General features: G+C 43.6%; 1 protein-coding gene across 2 annotated transcripts in view; it reads left to right on the top strand.

Moving 5' to 3' along the window:
• EGFL6 (EGF like domain multiple 6) overlaps nt 1–14895 on the top strand; it is a 38568-nt gene extending 23673 nt beyond the window's left edge. For both annotated transcript variants that reach the window (XM_036305426.1, XM_036305425.1), the window contains 5 exons: nt 2798–2917; nt 4664–4798; nt 8157–8279; nt 12304–12630; nt 14290–14895. In XM_036305426.1, the coding sequence (XP_036161319.1) occupies nt 2798–2917; nt 4664–4798; nt 8157–8279; nt 12304–12630; nt 14290–14300 (716 nt within the window). In that variant the 3' untranslated portion in view covers nt 14301–14895. The remainder of the gene's footprint in view (nt 1–2797; nt 2918–4663; nt 4799–8156; nt 8280–12303; nt 12631–14289) is intronic.
• The last annotated feature ends 6899 nt before the right edge of the window (nt 14896–21794 follow it).

The raw sequence follows: 21794 nt of genomic DNA, 5'->3' as shown, positions 1-21794 counted from the left end.
GCAGGAGGCAGCTGATCGATGTTTCTCTCTCATCGATGTTTCTAACTCTCTATCTCTCTCCCTTCCTCTCTGTAAAAAATCAATAAAATAGATTTTTTTAAAAAAAATTGTGGTAAAATATATATAACATAGAATGCACCATTTAACCATTTTTAAATGTACGGTTTAATGGCATTTTACACATTCACAATGTTGTATAACTATCGCCACCAATTCCAGAACATCTTCACCCCAAAATGGAAACCATCCTTAAGAGTCACCCCCATTCCTCGGACGACAACACATCTGCTTTCTGTCTCTATGGATGTGGCTATTAAATAAAAAGAGTAGCTGAGGAACAAAATAAATTCTGTATCTCTATATATGCAGGGATGTATTGGATTTCTTCACGAAAATAAACATGTTGGCTAGAATAAGCATATTGTTTCAGGAAGGTGATAAATTTAAATTCCATCTTGGGATATCAATCCCACCAGCTACCTTTCTCATGCCCTTTGCCCCAGGCTCAAAGATTAGTAACTCTTGTTGCAAATACACTCTGATTCACATTCCTGGAAAGAAAAGCCCTTCTGTGATAAAGAGAAACCCACGTCCTGTGGGAGGGTGAGAGTCTATATCCATTCATTTACTGAGAAGGAAAGCTTTTCAGGTTTGATGTTGCAGCTAAAAGGTAAACCCATCCTCCTTGCCTGCCTCCCATCCTCCCTCCCCTCTTCCCATTTCTCTTTCCACTGCCCTGCAGCCCCCAACAAGCCTGGGGCCTGTGCCTTCTGCCAGCTTCCTGTGGTGGCAGAGTGTGGGGACTCCCCAGCCTGTTGTAAAATCTTGGCTAATGCACGGCTCACTGCTCCCCTGGCTTACCCTTGGGCTGTCCCCTCCTGGCGAACTGCCCCAACACCACCGCTCATCTAGATTCTCCCTTAGCCAGCAAGCTGAAGAGATAGAGCAGGCATTCAAGAGGCTTTTTTAAAAAATCCTTACTGTTATAAATTAAACAGAAACCCACCAGAGACAAATACCTAGCTTAATGACTTCTTATATGGTGAGCACCCATGTAACTACTTACCAAATAGAACTTCTCCAGAACCCCCCCCCCAACCCCCACTCGTGGGAGCCACTAGTTGGGCTTTTATAGTAATCACTTAACATTTCTGAAAAGATACATGCTAATGGATGTTTCTAAAACATTCCATGAAGGCCCAGTCAGTGCCAAAAGAGATATCTTTCTCCAAATGGCAAGATAGGATTAGGTAATTTTGAAGATTAATTTTAAAAAGCGACAACTAAAGAGAAGGAAGAGTAAACTAGAAAGATAACCATCCGTGGGTGTTTGTTACATTACCTTGGCCTGTGTATCTGGCCCTGCCCCCTCTTTGTCTATTTCTATGTATGTAACTGTTGCCTGGGCCTCTCTGTTTATAGCTCAGCGTGTCCGGGTGGCCCCGAGCGCTCTCCTGGAGGCTGATTGTATTGCACCTGGCTCCTTGCAGTCTCTTGTGTAGCTGGGTGATTGGCATGCCATGGATGGGGTGGATGAAGGGAGCATATGCGCCATGCTCTCCTGTTGTAGAAGCTTATGATCCACACATACTGGACTCCTGCTGAGGAAAGGCATTTTTGTGAGATAAGTTATGTTTAGCAATGAGCGACAGAAAAATCCAGCTAAATCATCTTATTTGCTAAAATAGCCAGAGGCAGGCCGTTTCACAACCGCTCAACAGTGCACAAAATTCGTGCAAGGGTAGGGTCCCTGCTAGCTGCTAGCTGCTGGCTACTAGCTGCAGTCTCTGCCATCGTCAGGGTATTGATTTCATTCTCACACTTGTTGCCTCAGAGTCACAATGTGGCTGCCGCAGCTCCAGACATCGCACATACATTTAAGGGAGGCAAGACAAAGAGGAAAGGAGTGACGCCAGTGAATGAACACCTCTGTCATGACTGTCCCTTTTATCGTACAGCAGCACCTTTTCCAGAAATCCCACTCCCTCCAGCAGACTCATCTGTACATCTCTTTGGCCACAACTGGGTGACATGATCACTCCTCTTTGCTGCAAGGGAAACTGGGAAAAAGACAAGTATCTGTTAATATAAAGAGAAAAGCGGGCCCAGAATGGCTAGCAGCCAATCAGTTTTATCTGCCACATGTTTTAAAACTGGTACCTAAAAGACCAAGTCTCATATCTCGAGCGACTCTCTCATTGAGGCTAGACATGCATGGAGAGCTTGTCTAGAATGGCTTCTTCTGCCCTAATTACTCAGATTGATCACCTGCATCAGAGGTTGCATTTCCACCCTGTAGAGAGCAGCCGGGTGACATAAAGAAGTGATTAGAGCTCAGGCAGGCGGAGAGGCAGATGCAGCCTGGTAACTGAGGGGTGCATGTCCTACCCAAAGACAGTCAAATTCAACACACTGGCCATCGAAACAGACCATGCAGCCACCAAGGCACTGCCCTGCCCAGATTCCATTTGGGTCTCAAACAACGAAGCTTATCCTATAACTAGAGGCCCAGTGCACGAAATTCGTGCAAGGGTAGGGTCCCTGCTGGCTGCTGGCCGGGGCCTGCCTTCATTCTGCAGCACCCCCTGGTGGTCAGTGCACGTCATAGCAAGCAATTGAACTCCCAGTCAGTCTAACTCCCGGTTGGTCGAACTCCCGAGGGGACACTCTGCATATTAGGCATGTATATAGATTCCATTCCACGTGTTACATGTAACACCCCAGAACTCTGAGGTGGTTTCTCAGTAAGCAATATTTAGCATCTCGGGAGGAGGCTAACCCTTGCCTACTTTTCCAGACTCTAGGACGTGTGCCATGACATACTGCCAGTACAGCTGTGAAGACACAGAGGAAGGGCCACGGTGTCTGTGTCCGTCCTCGGGACTCCACCTGGCCCCAAATGGAAGAGTTTGCATCGGTAAGGCAGCAGGCATCACCTCCATGCCCCATCCCCTGCCCTTGACTGATCCCTTTACTCAATTCCTCCTTTTTCTTTTTTTTAACTTTAAATATTATATATATATGTATATATATACATATATATATATCTTTATTGATTTCAGAGAAAAGGGAGAGAGAGAAACATCAATGATGAGGATCATTGACCAGCTGCCTCCTGCACGCCCCCTACTGGGGATTGAGCCCACAACCCAGCATGTGCCCTTTACTGGAATCAAACCCAGAACCCTTCAGTCTGCAGACCGATGCTCTATCCACTGAGCAACACCAGCTAGAGCTCAATTCTTCCTTTTTCACTGATACAATCTTGGTGACTAGACATCGCAAGCTCCTAAAAGTACAGACTTATGTCCGGCTCTGAGACAACATTGTTACCCACATATGCTCTAGACTTTGGGATGCTAGAAAGAACATTTCTCTATTATTTGGGGATTGCTTAATGCCATAGTGTAAAAAAAAAAGAAAGTTTTCTTTTAGTATATTTATCCTGCACATGTTACTTCGGCCACCAAATTGCATATCCTCATAGTATTGTACTGAATTATATTGCACCAAATATACATAATATTCAGAGCAAGGAGCACAGAGCATTAATAAGCCATGTCAAACCAAGTCAAAACATTGAAAAAGTTATTAATCTTGTTTATTTAAATAAGGAAATATCAGCCTGATTTAATATTCTTAATTCCTTACTACAATAGAAATATTTTTCACTCAAGGTGCTGGATGTTTATTTATTGTAAACATACATAACTTGATAAACTGCATTTAAAAAGCTCAGCCAAAATAGTTCCTACCTCAGTTAAACACTTTTTAAAAATCATGTAAATTAAAAATTTGGCTCTGCTCTTTGAGAGTAATCAAACAGCTTTCATTAGAATGACAAGTTTAGTATTCTGTAGTAAAAGAAGGTTTCTATGACAAGACTAATTCCTGATAAAACTGAACCCACACCCCTCTACCTCTTTGATTGTTCAGGTGCCATTTTTATTGGAAGGAGAGGAGGGTGTGCAGGAAAGTAATCACTGAAAAATAATTGCTGTCAGCCCATCATTTATTTATTGATTATTTTAAGAATGCAAAAGAAACAATAAGCCAGCACCGTCCTAAAATAATAGCACAATATCTATTTGATTTGATATCTGAAAGTGAAATCAAAACCTGAGTCTTTTTAAATGTTTTTTTAAAATTGATTTCAGAGAGAGGAAGGGAGACTGGGAGGGATAGAAACACCAATGATGAGAGAGAATCATGGATCCGCTGCCTCCTGCAGGCGCCCTAGTGGGGATCATGCCCACAACTCAGGCATGTGCCCTGACCAGGAATCAAACCATGATCTCCCGGTACATAGGTCGACACTCAACCACTGAGCCACACCGGCCGGGCTTGACCCACAATTTGTGTATAAGTCTATTCTTATACACATTTCTGTGATTTGGGTCAATATTGCAGGACTTGGGAGAGCTTGCTAATGAAATAATTATTTTGTAAAATGCAAAATTTAAATGATTGTGTATTCAGTTTGCTTAAAGAGTAGTTGTCTGACTGTTTTCAAAAACTGTGTATGCTATGCAGTTTACAGAGCGGGAAAAATATTAATCCACTCAGCAAACATGTAATGTGCGTGTGCATGCATGTGCATGTGTATTTCAGAGGGAGAAAGCTTTTCTTGCTGTCACTGACACCTTCTGGTTCTCCATCCTAGATATCGATGAATGTGCCTCTGGCGAAGCCGTCTGCCCCTACAATCGGAGATGTGTGAACACATTTGGAAGCTACTACTGCAAATGTCATGTTGGTTTCGAACTGAAATATGTCAGTGGCCGGTATGACTGTGTAGGTAAGATTTGGTAGCACCTTTTTCTTTTTCCCTATCCCCACCAAACATGTAGGCTTTCTCTACAACTACAGTGGGGCCTTGACTTACGAGTTTAATTCTTTCCGAGACCGAGCTCGTCAAAGAGCTCGTTAAGGAGCTCGTTAACTCAAATTACTCTATCAACTCAATGCAAAAAAATTGGGCAAGAGACAGCTGGCATCTCAAAAAACTCGTTAGTCGGGACACTCATAAGTCAAGGCCCCACTGTATTTCAATTCAGTCTATTAGTTGAACAATCTTGGGTACCAGCCAGCTGAACAACACAGAAACAGTTACATTTTTTACATGTCTGGCATTTAGGGAACTCTGACGCCATGAATTATTGGAAGTCAGGTCAGTGAAGATTTAAACTAAGGAACTTCAATCTGGATAGCTCTGTTATGGGGGCAAATATCTTGAGATATGTTTTGTGGCCTTTTTAAAAAAATATAAAATATGTTTTTACTAGAGGCCCAGTGCATGAATTCATGCACGGGTGGAGTCCCTCGGCCTGGTCAGCAATCGGGGTCGATTGGGGCAGCCAGCCAGGGGAGGGACCACAGGAGGTTGGCCAGCCGTTGGAGGTTGGCTGTGGGAGCACACTGACCACCAGGGAGCAGCTCCTGCATTGAGCGTCTGCCCCCTGGTGGTCAGTGCGTGTCATAGCTACCGTCCAGTCACTTAGGCTTTTATATATATAGATTGATTTCAGAGAGAGAAAAGGAAGAGGGAGATAGAAACATCAATGATAAGAGAGAATCATTAATTAGCTGCCTCCTTCATGCCTCACACTGGGGATGGAGCCTGCAACCCAGGCATGTGCCCTGACAGGGAATCGAACTGTGATCTCCTGGTTCATAGGTCAATGCTCAACTACTGAGCCATATCAGCCAGGCATTTTGTGGCCTTTTTTTTTTTAAAAAAAAAAAACTGTATGGTTTTGTTTTTAATTTTTCATTCTTTGTCCAGGTACATACCTGAAAATGGGAACAATATAGAAGTTTTTATATTTGATAAAAGGAAGAATAACAAGGCCTGTTTAATCTGGATCTCAGTGATCTGTTCATGGCAGTTTCCAGCAAGGGTGGCTTTGGAAAAATGGCTGAAGGAGATGAAGGCACGTGCTCTTGCCTCTCCTCCTTCAGCCCTTTCATGATTCCAGCTCCACATCCCTATAATGTTCCCTTCCAGGGTCACCGAAACCACTCTGCTCAGATTCTGGTATCAGTCAGCGGTGGGCCTGATCAGTGTGAAATAAAACCCTTATCCCCTGTGAAGGGATTCCAGGTCTCAATGAGCATGTGGAATGGGGCATCTGAGGAGCCCTTGGATGCATTCCCATGGCCCTGATATAACGTGGGGTCCTAGAGCAGTGGTCGGCAAACTCATTAGTCAACAGAGCCAGATATCAACAGTACAACAATTGAAATTTCTTTGGAGAGACAAATTTTTTAAACTGAAACTATATAGGTAGGTACATGGTGATTAACTTCATTAGGGGACTCCTAAGCTGGCCTTTGCTAAAAACGTCCTCAATCTGATGGAGGGACGTTCGCTGAGGTCGACCCCTTCCAACTCTCCCATCCACACTCGTCTTGTACACTTGTTTCATCTATCTCCTTTCCCAAAACCGACTTCTGCGCATGGGCCATGAAGTTTCAATCGCACTGTACGTGCGCGCCCGCACGTGGTATCTTGTGGAAGAGCCACACTCAAGGGGCCAAAGAGCCACATGTGGCTCGCGAGCCACGGTTTGCCGACCACTGTCCTGTAGTGAAGGGGAGTTCAGCCCCCTGTAGAATCCTAGTCACATGACATGTGTAGCAAATGTGCACATGACATGGAAAGCTAACGGTTGGGGGGAAAGTCAGAATTCATTCAACCCTGCATCCCAGGACGCATCCCGTGTGATCATGTTGGGGCAACACTCAATCCCTGGGTTTTGAACTGTCCTGTGAAGCTTCCACAGCTCTTCTGTCAGATCTTCTCAAACACAAAGACCACCCCAGACAGGCTTGTAAAGTCCCTGTTTCTCGTGGGCTTGGACCCAACGCCCTGCTGCAGACCCACCCAGCTCTGTAATGGGTGATGCCGTGTTACAGAGCAGAAGCCTGTTCCCTGATACCCACAAGGAGGTTCCACGGGACAGGCATGGAGAGCTTCCAAAGGAAAAAAATCTTTTTGTGATTTTAAAAGTGATTGAGGTTAGCCCTAGCTGGTTTGGCTCAGTGGATAGAGCATCAGCCTGAGGACTGAAGGGCCCTGGGTTTGATTCCGGTCAAGGGCACGTATCTTGGTTGCAGGCTCGATCCCTGGCCCTGGTCGGGGTGCATGTGGAAAACAACCAATTGATGTTTCTCTCTGTGTGTCTCTCCCTCTCCCTTCAACTCTCTCTAAAAATCAATGGAAAAATAAATAAATAAATAAATAAATGCCAAAAAAATCAATGGAAAAATATCCTCAGGTGAGGATTAACAACAACAAAAGTGATTGAGATTAGCCTCTGAACTCCTTTTGTGGCTAAATTAAGAACAGTAGACTATTTCGTGTGCATATGTCTACAAAAGCATAGCTAGAAAGCGGGCAGAGAAGCGGGCCAATGCACTTCTCACCTGGGTGGAATTTGGTCGACTTTCCTAGTCTAAATCCAGCAGACAAGCTCAGACCAGCCTGACCTTGCTCCTGGTAGTCTGCGGTCTTTGATCAAAATGCCTGTATATATGCAGATAATGTCGATGGTTCCTGGCCAGTCTTGTCCTTTGTTAGGAGTTCCAAACCCTTCCCTGTATAGAATGTATTTCCTGATATTGTGATTTAGTTCTAAATGAGACAGATGGGACATTTAAGAAAACAACCTACACATCTTACAAATTTCAGCAGGATGGATAAGCAGATGAGAATGCTGTGGGGTGGTAAGCTATAGACCAGTGATGGCAAACCTATGACATGCGTGTCAGAGGTGACACGCGAACTCATTTTTTTGGTTGATTTTTCTTTGTTAAATGGCATTTAAATATATAAGATAAATATCAAAAATATGTCTTTGTTTTACTATGGTTGCAAATATCAAAAAATTTCTATATGTAACATGGCACCGGAGTCAAGTTAGGGTTTTTCAAAATGCTGACACGCCGAGCTCAAAAGGTTCGCCATCACTGCTATAGACACATTCCCTACCTACCTGGTGTCAGGCTAGCTGGGGCTCCAGGCCAACGCACTGGAGATTATGAACACCTCACAGTTCTGTGGCCACACTTGGTTTGTTGGCGATGTTGATGGTTGGCCCAAGATGGTAGTCTTTCAGCATGCCCTGTTACTACAAGCTTGTTCACATTTTTAGATATAAATGAATGTGCTGTGAATACCCATACGTGCAGCCTCTACGCCAATTGCCTCAATACCCAAGGATCCTTCAAGTGCAAGTGCAAGCAGGGATATAAAGGCAGTGGACTTCAGTGTTCCGGTAAGTAGCATTTGGTCACGATGTCTTAGCTCTTCTGATGAAGCATTCTCTCCATGTCTCCTTCCTCCCTTCATCTGTTTGCCTGCAGTGTGTGAAATTTAACTCGGCCTCAGCCTTGTCTTCTCTGCTAATCGAACCACATCTCCAATACTCCAATACTGAAGTTGTAGGCACTACATTTATTTACTTACTTATTTGTTTATTTATTCATTCATTCATTTATTCATTTATTTATTTTTAATATAAATTTTTATTTATTTCAGAGAGGAAGGGGGAGAGAGAGAGAGATAGAAACATCAATGATGAGAGAGAATCATGGATCGGATGCCTCCTGCACACACCACACTGGAGATCCAGCCTGCAACCTGGGCTTGTGTCCTGACCAGGAATCGAACCATGACCTCCTGGTTCATAGGTCAACGCTCAACCATTGAGCCATGCCAGCTGGGGGCAAAGTGGGTATATAAAGAAATCTCAAATCTCCTCCAGAGAAATTGCCAACTTCATCTACAGGAGACTGTCTTGTGAATCTAAAAACCCTGGAATTCCTTGTTTTTATGTCTGAGATCCCCCAATGTGTCAAAGGCCCTCCTACTGCAACTTCCTCCTACATTTTTATATTCTCAAGAAGATGGTGCAATAATCAAGAAATTGTAACGTGAAAAAAATCAGTTATGTCAAATTTGAAACAGCAATACCCAGGTAAAGCCACATCTATCTATTCATGGTCATGCATATGCATGGGTTCCTTATCCTTGCCCCAGCTCCCTTTTTACATACTAAGGGAGTGAAATTGTTGGGAACACAAAGTTCGTAATGGCTTGATCTTTTTTTTCCAAAAGGAAAAAATCAAAACTTCAAAGCAGAAACTGAAAGCAGATGTTTCAGTTTGCCTGGTGTAGGTTGCAACCCTCTCCTCATTATTTATTAAAGGTCTTTAGTTTTATGTTACTGATTTGCATAAAGGATATTTCCAGGGAATGGGTGTTTCCTGTTAATTTTCGTGCTGGATCCTGGGAAGAGATTCAGGGAACCATGTGCAGAATTACACAGTGGGGCCTCCAGGGGAAGGTCTATATCTGATCAGCATATTACAGTCAAAACTTAGCATGCGACCTCCGGCAAAGAAGTCAAAACAGGCCATTTGAAGGTCAGGAAAATGAGTAATGATGCCTTACTTGTATTAGTAGTAGTTGATTTCGAACCTGTAATTATAGGCTGTCACATTGGTAAATAAGTAGGACATTTCATTGAATAGGGAAATGTAGCTCTTGTTATAACAGCCCTAGATTGATTTCAAAGTAAAAGCGATGTATTAAAAAAAGCAATGTAGTAATTAAGAGCATGTATATTTTCAAAGCATTTTTTCTTTCTCCTTTTGATTGCCCAAAGTATTGTGGACTTCTTGTTTATTTTTCTACCGCTTTGATACAGAGTGAATCAACCAAGTAATGGAGACGGAATTGAACAGAAGAGATTAAAACATTGCCAAGAAAAATGTTATTTCCAATTTCTTGTATAGTATTCTTTTCAGGGACTAAAGTTGATGTCTACTCCCTTATTTCATTTTCCTCTAAACTATATCCAAGTAGTTGAATTGAATAAATTGGTTCAGCTGTTATTAGTTTTAGAGCAGCACATGCCTAGATATTTTATAAAAGGACAATATATTTGATTTTAAAGATCAGTGTTTTAAATTTTTTAAAATATTTTTATTTCACTTTAGAGAGAGAGAAACATCAATAATGAGAGAGAATCATTGATCGGCTGCCTCCTGCACGCCCCGCACTGGGGATCGAGCCGGAAACCTGGGCATGTGCCCTAACTGGGAATCGAATTGTGACCTCCTAATTCAGTGGTTCTCAACCCCTTTGGCGGTCAAACGACCCTTTCACAGGGGTCGCCTAAGACCATCCTGCAGATCAGATATTTATATGACGATTCATAACAGTAGCAACATTACAGTTATGAAGTAGCAACGAAAATAATTTTATGGTTGGGTCACAACATGAGGAACTGTATTTAAAGGGCCAGCAGGTTGAGAACCACTGTAGTTCATAGGTCGATGCTTAACCACTGAGCCATGCTGGCTGGGCAGTGTTTTTAATCTTAAAAAATTACTTTTTTTTTACATTAGTTGGATATCTTTAATTGTCATGAGTAGATCCCTGAAAAGGAGGCATCCATCTTTGGGTTCTAGATTTCAAGGCATTTGAACCAGTCTAGAGAAAAGTAACCCTTAACCCTAAAGCAGGAATAAATCTGTCAGGGGAATAGGATTGGAAAAAAAGAATCATTCATCTGCTTCACCCTCAAATCCTAGCTCTGCCCCTTGGTATCTGAGTGACTTTGGGCAAGTCACTTAACATGACCCAGTTGCCTCATCTATAAAACAAAGTTGTTGGGCTAAACGATCTTTTTTTTCTACCTCTTGAGTTCGTCATTGACCCACCGGGGGCATGAGGAATCAATCTAGAGGTACATTTTTAAAACAATTTAATCCAGTGGTGAGAAACAGGAAATGAATGTAAGACAGCAAATGTAAAATCCTCTATAAATATTCAATAAATAGAATTATTTCACTTTAGATAGTAGTGGGTTGAGGTTAAGAAATTCAAAGCAGAGAGAGAACAGGGAAGAAAATTAGGTATATACACATTGAACCATAAAGCACCATTTTTATTGGTCACAAATGGCCCATTATTGACCATTTACCTGGTCCAGCCTAATGCTATAGCTGTAATCTTGGAACAGCAAATTTAGACAAATCGATAGGGCTACCTGGACGACCCCAGCTTTAAAGAATACCTGTGTGAAAGCAGAAATATGAGAGGACCCCGGAGGAATCCATCACCTTAGGACCTGTAGCCCAACTTGGTAGGAGCAGGTATTTCATCATCGTAGTCTCTGAAGCAAAACAAAAGTATGTCCTCTAAGGAAAGATAGTTAAGATACTACCATAACAGCCCTAACTGGTTTGGCTCAGTGGATAGAGCGTCAGCCCTCAGACTGAAGGGTCCTGGGTTTGATTCTGGTCAAGGACATGTACCTTGGTTGCAGGCTCGATCCCCAGTGGGGGTTGTACAGGAGGCAGCTGATGAATGTTTCTCTCTCATCATTGTTTCTGACTCTCAATCCCTCTCCCTTCCTCTCTATAAAAACCAATCTATAGTAATAAAAAGGTAATATGCTAATTAGACCAGAGGTCTTCCAGACGTCCTTCCAGACAAGGCCACAGCGGCTGCGAGGACCAAGGGCTGGCAGCGCGGAAGAGGCGGTGGCGCAGGAGAGGTGGTAGCGCAGGCTGGCCAGCACTGCGGCCCCTTCTGCAGAGGCGGCGGGAGAGGGGGCTGCGCGGTCCCGGTCCCAGTGATGCCCTTTCTGCAGAGGCAGCCACAGAGGCAGCGGCACCATGCCTCCATGGAGGCTGGACAGGGTGCAATCTGCTGTGCTTCAACCTCCCACAGTCCCTCCCCCAGCTGGCCTGGCCCCAGATTGCCCCCCACCCACCAGTGGATGGGGGGTGGGGCCAGCACTAAGAAGCGAGGGCCAAGGGCTGGCACCCGAGGCAGCCAGTGGCAGCAGCAGCAGGGTGATGGGGGCGGCGCCTTCCCCTGATCGGCCCAGTTGCCTCCCTCAGAGGGAGGCCAGACTACAGACTACAGCTTAGGCCTACTCCCCAAGGGAGGGTAGTGGGCCTAAGCCGTCAGTAGGACATCCCCTGAGGGTTCCCAGACTGTGAGAGGGGGCAGGCCTGGCTGAGGGACCGCCCCCTCCAGTGCACAAATTTTTGTGCACCGGGTCTCTAGTAAAATATTTTTAAAAAGATGCTACCATAACATAACTGCTTAAAACAGATGCACGTATAGTTCTTCTGAAAATATCAACTGGTAGAGCCTCCTGTGGGTTGATTCTGAAAGTATTCATTTCCAGCACTTGAACACTTTTCAAATGCTCTGTTGTTGTGTGAGTTATCTAATTATCGGCCAAGGTGGAACTTCTCGCCTGTTATTGTTTGTTGCAGTTATCCCTGAAAAGTCTGCGAAGGAAGTCCTCAGAGCACCTGGTACCATCAAAGACAGAATCAAGAAGTTGCTTGCTCACAAAAACAGCATGAAAAAGAAGGTGAAAATAAAAAACACCATCGTAGAACCTGCTGGGACTCCTGCCCCGAAGGGTAACTTGCGGCCCTTTGACTCTGAAGAGAGTGTTTCCAGAGATGGGAGCCCAAATGGAGGGGAAAAGGGGAATGAGGAGAGAAAGAGAGAGGGGCTGGAGGAAGAGAAAAGAGATGAGACAGCCCTGAAGAACCACGTGGAGCAGGAACGAAGCCTTCGAGGAGATGTGTTTTGTGAGTATCACTTCTGTTATTTTACACATCTTGTGAAAAATGAGTTGTGATCTCTCTGGGACATGAACGAAGAAAAGACAGTTTCACTCATTAAGTGAAATGGGTTTGGCTCTAAGTCCTAAAAAGCAGGGTGCTCTCTAAGTCTGGAAAGTAACATCTTCTGCGGATACGCAATCAAATTTGCTCCTGTGGGCAACAAGAAGTCTGGGTCCTTTCCCCTTGCCTTGGGGGGCGGGAGTCCTGTTTGACACAGACCCTCCCATTCCACTCGAAGCAAAGTCAGCCTGCTTGTCCAGCAAGCACAGTTGTCTGTCCGGCTGCCCAGACCTCCATGCAGTTCAACCCCAAACCAGGGAGACCCTTACCAGACAGATCTGCCAAACCCTACATTTTTCCTTCTCGAAGGTACCTTTTACAGGCCCACTCAGTGAAAGGAGAATTTCACGGTTGTGTGGTTATTGTTTTAAAAGCCAAAGTAGACAGTTGTAGGGAAGAAAATGTTAAAAGTAGAGCATAAGCTTTAGTTTTCTCCATGAACTGGATGACTACAGAACCCACCAGAAGTCCCAGCTCATACAGGACGGTTTCCCTATTAACTTGCCCTGAACCCCCACACTGAGACTTTCCATTTCATTCTCACTGGGCATCTGTTGCTCCCTCTATATTTTGCCTTGTCTGTTCTTGGTTCTGTGGCCATTGGATTTAACCACGTGAGGAACAGACCCAGGACCACCCATCCAGGACCTAGTGTGCCAATGACAACATCTCCCCTAATAGAGAGTGAGAATCTCACAAAAGTGTATTTCCAAAACCTGGTGAGAAGGGACATGTTACATCCCCCTACCTTGCTGCTTCTCTGTTGATTATTTTAAAAAGTCTTAGATTAAAGTGATTATAACTTATTAGGAAATATTTGTCAACACATGTAAACAATAACATGCCAGATAGTTTCTGAATATGTGAATCAATACGTTAAGGAAAATAACTGCTACTACAAACTACCAAAATCTGAATATATCAAAATAATTCCCTTTCAACTGTATAGTTTTCTATTAAATATTCACAGGGAATATTAAATTTCTTCCAGCCAGTTTTTTTTAAAAAATAATTTTTATTGATTTCAGAGAAGAAGGGAGAGGGAGAAAGAGATAGAAACATCAATGATAAGAGAGAATCATCCATAGGCTGCCTCCTGCACGCCCCCCCTACCCCCACTGGGGATGGCGCCCATAACCCAGGCATGTGCCCTGACCGGGAATCGAACCGTGACCTCCTGGTTCATAGGTTGACTCTCAACCACTGAGCCACACTGGCTGGGCAAGCAGTTTTTTAAAGAAACTCACATTCTTTAATTTTTGCTTTTTATTTATTTAAATGGGAATTCAAGAATTTCTTCTTAAACTTTGCCCTTCTCAGCTTCACAGGGCTTTCCAGATTCGTTTAGGTGTTAGAGTGACCCTGTTTTCTCTGAACATAGCTCACTCAGCATGGATACCTGGCATCTGGAAGATAACATCTATTCCTACTACTCAGTGTCAAAGCCAGTTCCCGTGCAATAGGGTCATATGAGTTAGTCCTCTTTAATAGCTGTTCAATGGTTTGATTATATCATTGTTTTGAACATTTTGAAGTAATTTTTTATTCCCTCTCCATTATTAGATCACTTTTGAAGCAGAGCGTGGCAAGGGCAAAAACCGAAGAAATTGCTGTAGATGGTGTCATGCTGGTGTCAGGCTAATGTCCTGGTGGCCTTTTTATCAGTGGATGCTGGAATGTTACTGTTGTCTTTTATATCCTTATATTTGACTTTTAATGTCAGTTCTCTGTTTTTTTATATATATTATGTCACAGATGCCCCTCCATTTAAAAAATACGAACTGAAAAATTGTAATGTACCAATAGAAACATTATTGTAAGCTGCCTTTCTTGTATAGATGCCTCGTTATTTGCTTTAAATTCATTTCTGAATTGATAAAATGTGGAAATGTCAGTTTAGCTTTTCCCCCCAATAAATTTTATCTGTCTATATGAGTTGATGAACCTCTCTGTACAACACTTCTGGAATTTTAAAAAAAAAGCACAGAGAAATGTTTAATTGTGTGACTTTTTTGGCACTTCTTGGAAACCATGACATCACAGATAGACTTTTACCTAAGTTGCTTAACCTGATCTTTTATAGCCGAACTTGTATGTTTAAATTCTTTGTACTAATATCCAAATAATCACCTTGTGTCACGGTTTGTTTTTCTAAGTAAAAAAATGTGCTAATTTGATTTTATGTTTAGCTATGTGCATGATTATTTGCTTTGTGGAAATATGGTTTTTATTCTTTTCTCTATGGAAATACTTTATTTTCTTAAAAGTACTTTCTATTATGGGAACACATGGCTGCTTTATTAGGCTTCATAATTGCAATGCAAATTAGCATACATTGTTGAGTTCAAGACCTCTGAGAACCTAAAACTAAGTTAAGCAAGTAGCAGGACTAGAAAAAAAGATGGATACCCTCTTTTCTATTTCTCTTTTCTTCCAAATCCAATAACAGCTTTGTATGGTAATGAATCCTGAGTGAATTCTCTGAGGATGAAAGGATACTCTGCTTTAAGATTCTCAGTCACAAATAGCTCCAAGATACCCCCCAAATAGAAGGTTCTCCAGATATTTTCTTGCCCTCCCCTAAAAGCAATGAAGGCATTGGGCCATAAGAGTAAGGAAAGAGAGAAGGTGGCCCACTTATTAATCTTTAAAATTTGTAGTCTCACTCTTCAAGTTTTTTATATTGAAACTCTTGTAGGGTGGGGGGTAGGGGAACACATTGTTTTTCTTTAGTGTGAAGTAATCTTGGCACACAAGGGTCTACACAAGACTGTAGCTATATCTGTTTGAGAACTGGTAGTTATAGAAATCCTCAAAACAGTTTTTCTAGTGAGACCAGTCGAAAACCTGCCCCAGCTACATCAAATCAGCCCACAGAATTGTAAGAGAGAATAAAATGGTTATTTTAAGACATTAAAATTTGGAGTGGAAAAAAAATTTGGAGTGGTTTGTTTCACAGCAAAAGCTAACTGATACATGTGGTTTCAAATACTGCAGTAGAATCTGAAGAAGACTTTCTATCCATTCAGTGATCAAGGAAATTTGAGACCATAGTTGTGGCTTAGAATAAAGAAAGATAGGGGGGAGCATTTGTAATAAAAGACAGTGTCCCAGTGATCCAGATTAAAGGAAGAGATGTGCGCTAGCCAGTTTGGCTCAGTGGATAGAGTGTCAGCCTGCAGACTGAAGGGTCCTAGGTCCAATTCTGGTCAAGGGCACATGCCTGGGTTGCAGGCTCTATCCCCAGTAGGGGATGTGCAAGAGGCAGCCAATCAATGATTCTCATCATTGATGTTTCTATCTCTCCCTCTCCCTTCCTCTCTGAAATCAATAAAAATGTATTTTAAAAAATGAAGGAAGAGATGTTGAACCAAAAATGAAATAGGAAGACATATGAATCATGTTATACATGGATAAAAATAATGCATAAATCTAATATTTCATGTTTCTCTAATATTTGTAGCAGAGACTTCTAGTTACCTATCCAGTATCCATTCTCACCCTTTCCCTTACTAATGTAAGCATATATAAATATATTTGGGAGACCCCTATCTGGTTTGGCTCTGTGGATAAGAGCATCGGCCTACAGACTGAAGGGTCCCAGGTTTGATTCCAGCCAAGGGCACATGCCTAGATTGTGGGCTTGATCCCCAGTAGGGGGCGTGCAGGAGGCAGCCAATCAATGATTCTCATCATTGATGTTTCTATCTCTCTCTCCCTCTCCCTTCCTCTCTAAAATCAATAAAAATATATGGAGAACCAAGATGGCGGCATAGGTTAACGCCGGAGTTTGCTGCTTTGAACAACTACTTCAAAAGTGAAACCAAAAAACGGAAGGGACATCACCCAGAACCACAGGAACGCCTGAGTGGAAGTCCTACAACTAGGAGGAAAGAGAAACGCATACGGACACTCAGAGGAGGCGCAGTGCTGAAGTCAAATTCTGAGGTGCGGAGTGCGCGGAGCGGGCTGGCGGCGGAGGGCGCGGTTGGCGTATTCAATCGGGAGGGAGTCGCAGACTCTGAGCTCCAGATCTGGGCGAGTCTTTAGGGACCCAGACTCAAACGGAAGAAGCGGGACTGTCTGGCTTCGGTCAGAGCGAGTGCAGCTTTCTCTCTGAGCTTTGCAGCGGGTGCTGGGACTCAGAGAGGCAGAGCCCCTGGGGACAGGACTGAGAGCTGCCATAACTGCTCTCTCCGGCCCACCCTGTTGATCCTGTGCGACCCGCCCCGCCCAAGCCCTGCACACAGGCATTTGCTGGATAGCCTCAGGCAAACGCCAGATTAGCACCTCCCTAGAGGACAGAAGTTCTCTCACTGCTGACACAGCTGATTCTCATAGCCACTTGGCCTGGAGGTCAAACCCTCCCTGGAATTAGCTACAACAATCAAGATTTAATTATAAGACTGTGAACAAAGACCACTAGGGGGTGCACCAAGGAAGCATAACAAAATGCGGAGACAAAGAAACAGGATAAAATTGTCAATGGAAGATATAGAGTTCAGAACCACACTTTTAAGGTCTCTCAAGAACTGTTTAGAAGCCGCCGATAAACTTAATGAGATCTACAAGAAAACTAATAAGACCCTCGATCTTATATTGGGGAACCAACTAGAAATTAAGCATACACGGACTGAAATAACGAATATTATACAGACTCCCGACAGCAGACCAGAGGAGCGCAAGAATCAAGTCAATGATTTGAAATGCGAGGAAGCAAAAAACACCCAACCGGAAAAGCAAAATGAAAAAAGAATCCAAAAATGCGAGGATAGTGTAAGGAGCCTCTGGGACAGCTTCAAGCGTACCAACATCAGAATTATAGGGGTGCCAGAAGATGAGAGAGAGCAAGATATTGAAAACCTATTTGAAGAAATAATGACAGAAAACTTCCCCCACCTGGTGAAAGAAATGGACTTACAGGTCCAAGAAGCGCGGAGAACCCCAAACAAAAGGAATCCAAAGAGGACCACACCAAGACACATCATCATTAAAATGCCAAGAGCAAAAGATAAAGAGAGAATCTTAAAAACAGCAAGAGAAAGAAAGTCAGTTACCTACAAGGGAATACCCATACGACTGTCAGCTGATTTCTCAACAGAAACTTTGCAGGCCAGAAGGGAGTGGCAAGAAATATTCAAAGTGATGAATACCAACAACCTACAACCAAGATTACTTTATCCAGCAAAGCTATCATTCAGAATTGACGGTCAGATAAAGAGCTTCACAGATAAGGAAAAGCCAAAGGAGTTCATCACCACCAAACCAGGATTATATGAAATGCTGAAAGGTATCCTTTAAGAAGAGGAAGAGGAAGAAAAAGGTAAAGATACAAATTATGAACAACAAATATGCATCTATCAACAAGTGAATCTAAGAATCAAGTGAATAAATAATCTGATGAACAGAATGAACTGTTGATTATAATAGAATCAGGGACATAGAAAGGGAATGGACTGACTATTCTTGGGGGGGAAAGGGGTGTGGGAGATTCGGGAAGAGACTGGACAAAAATTGTGCACCTATGGATGAGGACAGTGGGTGGGGAGTGAGGGCGGAGGGTGGGGCGGGAACTGGGAGGAGGGGAGTTATGGGGGGAAAAAAAGAGGAACAAATGTAATAATCTGAACAATAAAGATTTAATTAAAAAAAATAAAATAAAATAAAAATATATTTTAAAATATATATATTTGGGGGTTAGAGGGCATTATACTCAACTAAAGGACTGCATTTCTCAAAATCTCTTTCAGTTGGAGGAGGCCACTGAAGCATTGGTAGGCTTCCAGGAAGGATCATTAAAGAGGGCTCTCAGCTGGCAGCACACTTTGCCATCTCTCTTCTTCCTTCTTCCCACCTTCAATGTGGTTGTGAAGGCAGCTACTCTATGAGGTACTTCGTGATCCTGAGGGCAAGGACCACACCCTATAACAGAGTGCATAGCTGGAGGAAGCCTGGATCACTGACGACATTATGGCGTCTCTACAGCTGCGCAGACTGGTCACTGCTCAGTATTTTATTAAGTGAAAGAAAAAATATCCTTTGTTGGCCTACCTAGGATTTCAAACAAAGCACAATCCAGACTCAGGTGACCACTCTCCCTGCTCCCTGGGGGCTACTTCTGCCATTTTCACCACAAGACCACAGTCTTGGGGATTAACTTTTTAGACCCTTAAATACCAATACATTGGCACTCTCCCTTCCTGGAGCATGCCCATGCCTTTCCCTTTCCTCCCCCCATCCCTTCCTCATTCCCAAGCCCCAAGAGCCCTTCCTACCTCTATAACATGTTTCCTACACCCATTTCTTCTAGGAATTATTTCTTTTTAAAAATACATATTTTTATTGATTTCAGAGAAAAAAGGAAGGGAGAGAGAGAGACATCAGTGATGAGAGAGAATCATGGATCGGTTGCCTCCTGCACGCCCCCTACTGGGGATCGAGCCCGCAACCCAGCCATGTGCCCTGACTGAGAATCAAACCGTGACCTCCTGGTTCATAGGTCAATGCTCAACCATTGAGCCACAGGAATAGGAATTATTTCTACTCCTGTGATTTACCAAATAAATATTCTCATACAGTTAAATAAATACATAAACAAACAAACAAAATACCAACATATTGTTTTAAATTCCAATCAACAGCCTGTAGTGTCATGGAGCTCTAACCTGCACCCGCACCGAATCATACTTTGCTTCCTTTGGGGAAATCTAAGGTCAGCTAATTCCGCCATGACTCCCATATCTGTTGACCCTGGCCATGATCCAATGTGCAAACCCCCCATGTCATCCACGCTCTCGCACTGTCTCACCCCAACACTGTTATGAGCTTCCTCTTCTGGTCACTAACTCCCACTGTTTCTGTCCCCTCCCCCATCACACATACTCCACAGTCTGGTAAACAAACTCTGCTACATCTTAATTCATGCCAGCGATGTCTTCCTCCGTCTCTCAGCCTTAGCTGAACTGAGCTCTCTCCCATAGCCACTTCTACCCCTGTAGCTTGATCAAATGGCTGCCACTCATCCTCCCACAGTGCACACATATCGGGGTCTGGAGTTGAAGGTGCCATTCTCCTCGCCCTACTCTTGTTTACAGTCTCTTATTTCTTGATTTCCATGTAAAAGCCACTGCTCATTGGAGGTGCCATTAAGTAGCTCTCCAGCCCGCTGTCCTTCCTAGCCATTGTCATCAATCAATCTGTGCAGATGACATCTGTGCAAATGACCCATCCAATATCCTGGCCTCACGGGTCTTTGACCTCCTCTATTCCAGTCACTGTCACTGTCCTTTTAAAAAGCTTTTCCCTCATGAGTCCAAGCTGCGGTCACACAGCTCTCCTGCTCAAAGTGAGACACTTTCCACTTGCTCCATTCATTTTTGAGACCCTTTCTCAGAGTTCCAGCAGTGCCCCCTTGTGGCAGCCTATGTGCATATGTATGTGGCTGCCACCAGGGAAACAGCTAAAAGGACTGTCTTCAGCATCAGCCCCCTACCCCCTCACCCCCCATTGCTCCATCTCTCCCTTTTCCGGTGTCTAGTGAACTCATGCTTCTTTCTGGATACCCAAAACCTTACAATTCAGTCACCCCTGAGATCTTGAAGAATCCAACCTTGCAGAACTCTCATTCTCTTCTATCAACGCTTACTGGTCCTATGTCCTGTTCCGCTGGTCTCTGCCAAGTGAAGGGAGTCTACCCTTCAAAGATAACTCAAGTGTCAGGAATAAGCAGCTGCAAGTGTAACTTTTACTAACTCATATTTTCTGTTGTATAATAGCAGCTTCAATGCCTTCATACCAAGGAGTGAGTAAGAAGGCAATTCCAGCCCCATGGTAAGATCAGGCGTTCTCTCTTCTGTAAGAGAACATTTATTTTTTCAGGGATTCTCTTCTGGTGGCCCTCAAATCTCACAGCTACGTTAAAATGGGGGCTGTCAGTTAGTGTTTGTGGGTAGCAAGCAACAGAAACATCTCAGCTAACATGTCAAAGGGAAGTTGCAGTAAAAAAGCAGGAGTGTGCAGGCAAGTGGGAGGATCAGTGAGCCAGCCTTGGAAATGGTCTGCAGGGCTAGCAGCAGAGCTATAGAAAAAAGTCATTGCTGACCAGGATGCCGCCATTGCCAGAATGACCTCACACTGTTAGTCTCCACATTGTTCTGCTCAAAATTCACATTCTGGGAGGGGTGTGCATTTGGGCCAGCCTGGGTCATGTGGCTGCTCCCAGCTAGGGCAGATTGGGGTAATTAATTAGCTTTTCAGAGAGTGGGCTAAAAGCTGCTGACCCAAACCCACCGGAGTCCCCACGTGGACCATCTCACATAAACGCTGGGATTGAGTACATGCCAACATACCAGTCTAACTGATGTACTCTTGTCATGACAAATGAGTTGATGCCTTTGTTTTCTTTAGCAACTAGAAACTTAGTTGATGTTTGGGTTAGTTTTTAAACTAAGAACAACTAATAAAAACTAGTATATGAGCTCGGCCAGTGTTGCTCAGTGGTTGAGCATCGACCCATGAAGCAGGAGGACCCATCGATTCCCGGTCAGGACACATGCCTGGGTTTCAGGCTTCATCCCCAGTGGGGGGGGGGTGCAGGAGGCAGCCAATTGATGATTCTCTCTCATAATTGATGTTTCTGACTCTCTCCCTTTCTCTCTCTGAAATCAATAAAAACACTTTTTTAAAAACTAGTCCTTAGGTCTTTTACACCGCTGGTTAAATTTATTCCCAGGTATTTTGTTGTTGTTAATCCTCATCCAAGGATATTTTCCCATTGATTTTTAGAGAGAGTGGAAGCAAGGGGGAGAGACAGAGAGAGAGAAACATCGATGTGAGAGAGACACATTAATTGGCTGCCTCCCGCATGTGCCCTGACTGGGGCCGGGGATTGAGCCTGCAACCAAGGTACCTGCCCTTGACCAGACTCGAACCGTCGACCCTTCAGTCCATGGGCCAACACTCTAACCACTGAACAAACTGGCTAGGGCAATTCCCAGGTATTTTTTGTTGATGCAATTATAAATGGGATTGTTTTCTCAGTTTCTCTTTCTGATAGTTCATTATTGGTG

Source organism: Myotis myotis, unplaced genomic scaffold (genome assembly GCF_014108235.1).
Source record: "Myotis myotis isolate mMyoMyo1 unplaced genomic scaffold, mMyoMyo1.p scaffold_m19_p_4, whole genome shotgun sequence".
Classification (NCBI taxonomy): Eukaryota; Metazoa; Chordata; class Mammalia; order Chiroptera; family Vespertilionidae; genus Myotis; species Myotis myotis.
The sequence above is the reverse complement of the archived record's forward strand: the minus strand, read 5'-3'. Positions and strand labels throughout refer to the sequence as shown.